At 31.7% G+C, this 9,335-nt stretch overlaps 2 protein-coding genes across 2 annotated transcripts in view; both read left to right on the forward strand.

Moving 5' to 3' along the window:
* Positions 1-2,539, forward strand: part of LOC107473583 (protein KINESIN LIGHT CHAIN-RELATED 2) — a gene marked incomplete in the record, with an annotated part of 3,271 nt that extends 732 nt beyond the window's left edge. Inside the window, 2 exon segments of the mRNA XM_016093145.3 lie at positions 1-1,002; positions 2,034-2,539. Coding sequence (XP_015948631.3) covers positions 1-1,002; positions 2,034-2,268 — 1,237 coding nt within the window.
* A 1,085-nt stretch (positions 2,540-3,624) lies between these two features.
* LOC107473633 (hyoscyamine 6-dioxygenase) lies at positions 3,625-6,420 on the forward strand. The gene is made up of 4 exons (XM_016093212.3): positions 3,625-3,872; positions 4,226-4,479; positions 5,282-5,603; positions 6,102-6,420. The coding sequence occupies exons 1-4, from the start codon at positions 3,663-3,665 to the stop codon at positions 6,342-6,344; spliced, it is 1,029 nt and encodes a 342-aa protein (XP_015948698.1). The 5' UTR covers positions 3,625-3,662; the 3' UTR covers positions 6,345-6,420.
* The last annotated feature ends 2,915 nt before the right edge of the window (positions 6,421-9,335 follow it).

Here is a 9,335-nt window from a genome sequence, read left to right on the forward strand (position 1 = left end):
GAATGCCATGGGGAGGAGGGAGGAGGCACTTGAGAATCTTAGGAAGTGTTTGGAGATTAAGGAGGATACTTTTGAGGAAGATGCAGTGGAATTGGGGAAGGCGAATCGCGAAATGGCGGAGGCTTATGTTGCGGTTTTGAACTTCAAGGAGGCACTGCAGTATTGTACGAAGGCGCTGGAGATACATGAGAAGCACTTGGGGAGGAATTCGGTTGAGGTTGCACGCGATAGGAAGCTTCTTGGGATTATTTATAGTGGGTTGGATGAGCACGAGAAGGCGCTGGAGCAGAATGTCTGGGCGCAGAGGGTTTTGAAGAATTGGAACCTTAATGATGATTTGTTGCGCGCTGAGATTGATGCTGCGAATATGATGATTGCTTTGGGGAGGTATGATGAGGCCGTCGGTGCCTTGACGAATGTTGTGCAGCAGACGGACAAGGACAGTGAGACCAGAGCACTTGTGCTCTTGTCGATGGCAAAGGCGTTATGCAATCAGGAGAAGTTCACAGACTGCAAGAAATGTTTGGAGATTTGTCTTGGGATTCTTGACAAAAGAGAAAGGATATCTCCTGTGGAAGTTGCTGAGGCATACTCGGAGATATCAATGCTGTATGAAACCATGAACCAGTTTGAAACAGCGATTTCCTTGCTGAAGAGGGCACTTGCTTTGCTCGAGAAGCTCCCACAAGAGCAGCACTCTGAGGGAAGTATCTCCGCCAGAATAGGGTGGTTACTCTTGCTGACTGGTAAGGTGGAGCAGGCTATTCCTTGTTTGGAAAGTGCTGCTGAAAGATTGAAAGACAGCTTTGGTCCAAAGCATTTTGGAGTCGGTTATATTTACAACAATTTGGGAGCAGCATATTTAGAGTTGGATAGACCCCAGTCTGCTGCACAGATGTTTGCAGTTGCGAAGGACATCATGGATGTAGCCCTTGGTCCGCACCATGTAGATGCAATTGAAGCATGCCAGAACCTCTCAAAGGCTTATGGTGAGATGGGAAGGTATGAATGACATTCTTGGTTAGATGTCGTATCTTTATACTTGTTATCTTGTGTTTTCGGTTGTGAGAACATCTTGTTTTGGGTGACTTACTATAATATATGTGATCAATATATGTGATCTTATTACTTGTATTGGTCCAAAGTCTAAATAGTGTGCTGACCAGAGTCCAGTGAAACTGTTTCTACGAATTTCTTGGATGGCTGAGTTCTCATGGATATGAGTGTACAATAGTTAATGTGTCTCCATGTGTTTTCTCATTATCTTTATATATGCTGTTTTGAAACAAAAGTTAGTAATGAATAGTTCTTCTCTCTCATATGTAGTTCTTATCAGCTATAAAGTAAATGACGTCACTGCATATATGATACATGACGGGATGTATTGGCGTGTAGTCGACTCCACCTAGTGGGATAAGATTCTGTTGTTGTTGTTGTACATGGCTATCCTCATTTCAATACTTGGTTGCACAGCATGGAATTGTATTCTTCAAATATTTGATGAAATTTAATGGAGTCTAAAGATAAAGATAAAATCCTTGTTTCAATTCCCATGTACTATTTGGTTTAGAGACTTTCGGTGGCAACGGATTTTAAGTCTTGCCATGTGCTGTTGCCTGTTATGGTCCAAATGTCTATTAAATCCATCCTCACCAAAACTTCCGCTATAAAATTAAGCAACTTAATGTCTGAATTTGATTCTTCTTGATCTTTCTGGCCCTTTATCATTTCTCTGTCTTAGTTTTTCTGAGATTTTTCTCTGACTGAGACCTCCAGAACAAGCAAACGCACTCTGTCCCAAAACCGTGCTTGTCACGAATGTTTTGAGGCAATTTCTTCGTTTGCGACAGTAACACGACCTCCTTAATATACAATTCTGGAAGTCGCTTCTCAACAGACTCGCCCTGTGATCTTTACTCGATGGATGATCTCATCGGGCACATTGTTGAACTACACATTTATGTCATGGTTTTTGACAACTGATAGTTGATTCCATACTGTTTTTTAAATAAAAATTTATCTTGAATTTGCAGCTATGGCATTGCAATCGAATTTCAACAGCAAGTTATTGATGCGTGGGAAAACCACGGAGCAAGTGCAGAAGAAGAACTTCGGGAAGCCCACCGGCTTCTTGAGCAACTAAAGAGAAAAGCGCGAGGCGCATCTGTCACCGAGTCTCCTACGAAGGCTTTGCCCTTACCTCATTCTCCGGCTGCTTCCAGGAGCTCCCAATCTGGAATGCCATTACATCGATCCGGGAAAGCATAGCAGACTTCATGTTTTTACATTGCCACTGCATATGCCAAGGAGTTTCTATAGGATTGGTATTTAGAAACTCATTGCTGGTTTTGAAGTTTTCTTACAGGTTTTATAGGTAATTACTGTAACTTAGCTGTAGTCATATCTTGATCATTTTATTCAGAATTCTTTTTTATTTTTTTCCTTCAAATAATATAATAACAATACTACTTCCGTTATTTGTTTGTGTCCCTTATTATTTGCTAGCAAGCACCAATATATCTTTGTGCTTTCTTCATAATTGATGATTGTTCACCTTTGGAGAGGAAGTAAGAAAATTGCTCTTTTTCCAGCTGTAGTAGAAGTTGTAAAGCCACATCAATAAGGTGGTGTTTGTTTCAGAGACTTGGAGGACCGAGATTCAGTATTGTGTTTGGTGGTCAGAGATTGGAACTAAAATTTCAGTCCCTTCAGGATCTTCAAAAGGTGGAGATTGATGAGACTAAAATTTCCAAGACTAAAGGCTGAAATTTTAATAATAGTTTTTTAAAAAATATTCCAAATCTACCCTACCCATCAAATTTCATATTTATCTTAGTCTACTCTATCTTAGTCTAATGGCACATTAACTATACGTTAGTAACCAAAAATTTATTCTATAACAGTTATGTGACTTTTTTTTTTCCTGTTTATGTTTGATTTCTCCTATGGGATTGGTGGAGCAGGCCGGCAACGATTGAAAGCTGTGTAAAAGAAATAAAAATTTGAGTTTCAGTATTTGACTTTTGGAAGAATCAGTTAATTTCACTAGGACAAATAAAAATAAAAAATAAACTATCAATCATCATTATTGTCAGTGTCTTGTTGGGTATTTTATGTCTGTCGAGTTGAATTTTTATCTATTATTTTTTACATAACACAATATAAAAAGAATTATGATTCGGTAACTAAAACAATCGTAAGAAATATAATTTAAAGAGATCAGGTTCGATGAAATGAATTTATATAAGAACTTTGGTACATTTGACTAACCAACAAGAAAGAAATGCCAATTAATAAGGTGATGAAGCTGTGATCTTAAGTCAAAAGAATTAATGAATATATAATAAAATTTAATTTTAATGCATTGTCAGTATAAAACCATTTTACATGTGTATTTAATCACATAACGTCATATTGCAAAAATAATTACATTTTACATTGATCGCGTGAATGTTCATCCAAAAGAACGGTTGTGATTGTACCACTGTATAAAATGTTTTACATTTTCATTGCATCAAAATTAAACTCTATATAATAATATGCAACGTGTTTTAATTTGTTCTTCTATCTCTATTAATACAACTAACTCCCTCTCCATTTTTGCCTTAGTCTCATTCTCATAAAAGTTAATCTAAGGAAGAAATTAAATCATCAAAGGAGTGATGGAGAAACTAGTTTCAAGTTGGGGAAATAATGTTAAGGCTCTCCCTCATAATTACATATTTCCACCAGAATTAAGACCAGGAAACAACCTCAAAATCCCCTTCACCACCAATATACCAACAGATCTCAGTGAACTTGAGAATCATCATCATAGATTTCAAACTATTCAAAAAATTATCAAGGCTTCTGAGGAGTTTGGATTCTTTCAGGTTTTATGCCAAGTCCTTTTCTTTCCTTAGCATAAATTTTAAACGAATAAAGTATGTTTTTTGTTTTTGACATTTGTAATTTAAAAAAAAAAAAATTAACGTTTAATTTTATTCAATTTTGTTTCAAACGTTTTAGATGGAGTTAATATCCAGGTATAATTTTAGCATAAATTAAAAATATTAGGGACAAAATTGAATGAAATTAACGTTAAAAATATTTTTTAAAAAATCTAAGAAATTAGAAACAAAAAACATATTTTATCTATTATAAATAGATGATTATTTTTATTTATTTTAGTATTATATATAGTGTTTTGATGGAAATATAATAGATGGTAATATTATTGAATTAGGTTATCAACCATGGGGTAGACATAAATCTAATGAAAGAAACAAGGAAAGTTATGAAGGAATTATTTGAGATGGGTGATGAGTATAAGCAAAAGCTGTATTCAGAAGATCCTTTGAAGCCATGCAGATTATATACAAGTAGACCTACATATGCAACTGATGGTAATCTTCATTTATGGAGAGACAGTTTTATCCATCCATGTCATCCTTTGGACCAATGGCAACATTTGTGGCCTCAAAATCCAACTAAGTACAGGTATATATGTAATCTTTTTTTTCCCACTAAAATTATTGAACTCCTAATATTTAAAAAATATCATCATTATCCTGCCTATACTTTTATATATATAATATAGAGTTTAATTTTAATACACGTTAAACACGTTTTATATAGTCATTTAATCGCATATATTCTTTTGGATAATTATTTATGCAATTAATATAAAAAATAATTATTTTTACTAACATAATAATATTATATGATTAGATGCATACACAAAACTATTTTTTTAATTACAGTGAATCAAAATTAAATTTTAATATAAATGTTTTACATCTCCAGCAAAATTGTTTCTGCCATGTAGAAATTATTTATGCTTCACACAAAAATATCATGAATTATATTATTTGAATTAAATAAAAATATGCATTTGAAATGTACAGTGTAAACTAAGAATTTGAAAATCGAACCAGTTATTATATTAGTAAAGTTAGAAATTCAATTGTCCAAAAGTTTAACCAAAATTTAATTAGAGTTGAACTAAATATAATAAAATAATAATTTATATATAAATTATATAATTTTTTAAAAAAATTACCATTTTGTGATTTATTATTTTAAATTAGTTAACCGCTAAAAAATTACAGAGATTCGACTGATTAACTAATTTTTGACCAATTATTTTTTATTTTGACTAGTTTGTTGCCAACTGACTTTTATCTTAAATCAAACCGATTTAGTGAAATTAACAGGTCAAACAAGCCGGTTCGATTTGGTTTTTAGAACCGTGCAAACTCTCTTACACAAATAAATCTTTATATATATAATAATTTTGCAGGGAGTATGTTGGGGCATGTTCAGTTGAAGTTAAAAAGCTGGCTTCAAGAATCTTGAGGTTGATTAGTGAAGGGGTTGGTTTGGAATGTGAATATTTTGAGAAAGGGGGGCTTAGTGGATCAATGTTGGTGTCATTGAATCATTACCCAGCATGCCCTGAGCCAAGTTTAACATTGGGAGTATCTAAGCACTCTGATCCTAACCTTGTAACAATTTTATTACAAGATTATGTTTCTGGCCTTCAAGTTTTGCATAATGGAAAATGGATTGCTGTTGAACCTCTTCCTGATGCATTTCTTGTCAATGTTGGCTTTCAATTACAGGTACACTAGCTATACCTCTGAAATAATAGAAGAAAAATTATTTAGAATCTTCGCCTTTTCTTTTATTATTCTTTAGAATAAAGTGACATAGACTTCTAAAAATTTACATTTCAGATAAATTAATTTTTGAAAAAAAAAAAAGTATACTAATGAAATCCTCTACGATAACAGATATGAACGTATCTCTAGATTACTCTCTCTTATCATGGTAGAATGTATTATTTAATTATTTTAAACGTAGTTTGTCCATATCTACTATCCTGAACAATTTTATTAATATATTTTTTTTCAAAACTAATTTGTCCAAAGTGTAAATTTTCAAAATTTTTTTATCACTTTATTCTATTCTTTATTATTTACTCTTGAAAATTCTCTAATAAAATGTCATGAATTATTTTTAAAAATTATAAATAACAATCCATAAAAATTCTTTATTATTATTATTATTATTATTATTATTATTATTATTGAGATATGGATACTTACTTTGAATTACAGATAATAAGTAATGGGAGGCTACAATGTTGTGATCACAGGGTTGTGACAAATTCAAGTGATGCTCGCACAACTGCTGCATTTTTTGTTGCACCTTTAGATGATTCTTTCATAGAGCCAGCACAAGCATTCATTGATGAATATCATCCACCATTTTTCAAGTCTTTCAAATATAAGGATTTTAGGTCATACTACATTGCTGAGAAGGGTGATACTGAAGTGGTGATGGAATCATTTCTAGCTTAAAAATATGTTATTTAACTATGAAATAATGTTCTGTTAAGAAAAAAAAGGGGGATGATTTAATAATCATGTAAAGAATTAGTCCAAAAGAAAAAACAATAATAGATAAATGAAATATGTTGTATGAGAATTGTTTAGCGGTTTTTGCTTGTTATTATTAAATATATGGAATAACCATGCATTTGATAATGGTTAATAGTGTCTTTTTATTGATTGATCCAATTCAATAATCCATCCTTGGCAACTATATATTTCAAAGGTAGGGGGAAAATGTATTTTAAATAAATTTGATTTTTTATGTGGGACTTATAATATATATTCTTCTTATTTTTTGTATAATTATCAAAATTAATTGTTTAAACAATATTCTTGTTAAAATTTGCATTATATAATATATGAGTAGCAGTGCTCAGTTATTGCATAACTTTTTCTTTTTCATTTTTTTCTTCAACAACACATTATATTAGCATGAAAAATAAAACAGAGTTTAATTTTGTTAAAGGATTTTTTTAAGTATTAGAGTTTTATTTGTTGAAGTAAATATTATTATGTTGTTTAAAAAATAAAAAATCATATATGCAATTTTCAAAATTTTAAAATTAATAAATTCATTTTATCTAAAATTATATTAATTTAAAAAAAATTAAGTTTAAGATGTGTAGATAAATTTTATATTATGTTTTTTGCAAATTGATATGCATGATGAGGTGATTAGGAGAATAAATTTTTGTAGGTATATAATAGTTAGAAGATATGTATAGCAAGATGTGTTTGTAGTGTGATAGAGAGAAGATCAAGTCAATAATTAAAATTGACCAAGATTTTAATTTAGTCTAGTAGTATAGCTTTTTTTCTTGTATCACCTACGACCTCTTAGGTAAGTATGGAGAGATTATACTATTTGAGTTATAACTCATTAACTGCTAGATTGTGTCTTTACATATTAGGTATGGGAAAAGATTCATGATCATTTTGCAAAAACCTCCAAAATTTAAATCACTCAACTTCAAACACAATTGCTATCAATCAAGAAAGGAGAAATGAGAGCTTCATAATATTTAAAAAGAATTCAACAAACTGTAGATTCTCTTGTTTCTCTTGGATTTAGTATTTCTTCTGATGATCACATTGCTATAATTACACAAGGACTAAATGAAGATTATGCCTTGTTTTCATCTTCTGTTATGACTAAGGTTGATTCCATTACTCTTTCAGAAGTGGATTTAGGTTAACTATGCATGGTATTGTTCATAAATTCTCATGCCCTCACACCCATCAACAAAATAGGAGGGTTGAGAGAAAACATAGGCACATTGTAGACATTGATATGACTATATTAACAAGAGCTTCTATCCCACTTATTTATTGGGATGATGCTTTTTTATCATCTGTTTATCTAATAAATAGACTCTCTTCACCTAATATTTTTAATGTCTCACCTTTTGAATTACTACATAATCAAGCTCCTAATTACTCTTTTTTAAAAAATTTTAATTGTGCATGTTATCCATTTTTAAGACTTACAATGATACAAAATTCTCTTACAAATCACAATTAACTGTTTTTTTGGGGTATGCACCTAATCACAATGGAATAAATGTTTAATAAAAAATGGTAAAATAATTATCACTCGACATGTTATTTTTTATGAAACTTCTTTTTCTTATCCTCAATTATTTTCTACTACCTCTGCTCCTTACATTAACAATAAATTCTTTCAAACTTCTTTAAGTATTCCTCTTTTACCTGTACCTGCTTCAATTTCTATGGCCACTAATCATGATGTAGTTTTATTGAACTTTAATAATGATCAACATTCCAATTAACAATCCTCACTTTCAAATTCTAATACTGATTCTACCCCTCAACCTAGTAATAATCATGATGTTCAACCCTCTAATACCAGTGATCTCAATCCTCTATTCCTATTTCAGGTAAAAAAAGATCTCGTTACCTTCTGCTACACATATCCAAAGTACTCATAATCAACACCCTATAGCCATTAGATCTAAGTCTGAAATTTATAAACCAAGAGCATTAAGTGCACTTGCTTCCTCTTCAAGTACTAACCCTCAATATCTATAAACATCTCCTACTTCAGTATACTAAGCATTACAGCTTCCACACTGGAATGCTATCTGAACTTCAAAATTTAGAACAGACGCAAACTTGGTCTCTAATTCATCCAAGTCCCAATTTTACTGTGATTGGTTTCAAATGGGTTTATGCCATTAAAAGAAACTCAAATGACTCAGTAATGCGCTATAAAGCTCGTCTTGTAGCTTTAAGGAATCATCAAATTGAAGGGCTAGATTTTACTGAAGCATACAGTCCTGTGGTTAAACCTGCCACTATTAGAATGTTTCTCACTCTTGCTCTTTCTATGAACTGGCTTATCAATCAATATAATTTTAACAATGCCTTTTTAAATGGCAAATTACAAGAAGTGGTATACATGAAGCAACCACCAGACTTTGATAATGGTAACTCTAACGCTGTTTGCAAACTTCATAAAGCTATATATGGATTAAAACAAGCACCTTGTGTTTGGTACATTACATTATCTGTAGCTTTAGGTAAATTTGGCTTCACTAGAACAAGATCAGACCCTTTCTTATTCACTAAAAGAACTTCTTCTTCTATGATTTTTATTTTAGTTTATGTTGATAATATACTGGTGATTGGTAATAATCAAAATGAAATAACTGCATTGATGCAGAAATTACATGGCATGTTTGCTTTAAAATCTATTGGCACTTTCAATTATTTTTTAGAAATTGAGGCCACTAAACTAAAATCTGGTGCATATCATTTATCTCAAACTAAATACATAAAAGATGTGTTACACAAATCAAGCATGATTAATACTAAGTCAGTCCCAACACCTATGATTACTTCAGAAAAGTCTCTAAACATGGTGTTGAATATTATTCTGATCCTACTCACTATCTTTCTATAATAGGGGCTCTGCAGTACTGCACCTTTACTAGACCT

The sequence above is a fragment of the Arachis duranensis genome, chromosome 2 (genome assembly GCF_000817695.3).
Source record: "Arachis duranensis cultivar V14167 chromosome 2, aradu.V14167.gnm2.J7QH, whole genome shotgun sequence".
Classification (NCBI taxonomy): domain Eukaryota; kingdom Viridiplantae; phylum Streptophyta; class Magnoliopsida; order Fabales; family Fabaceae; genus Arachis; species Arachis duranensis.

Bases quoted from the DNA above. Each gene is read 5' to 3' on its own strand.
- LOC107473633 (XM_016093212.3), top strand. From the start codon at position 3,663: ATGGAGAAACTAGTTTCAAGTTGGGGAAATAATGTTAAGGCTCTCCCT. The intron at 3,873-4,225 runs GTTTTATGCCAA...TTATTGAATTAG, and splicing joins AGGAGTTTGGATTCTTTCAG to GTTATCAACCATGGGGTAGA. The intron at 4,480-5,281 runs GTATATATGTAA...ATAATTTTGCAG, and splicing joins CAAAATCCAACTAAGTACAG to GGAGTATGTTGGGGCATGTT.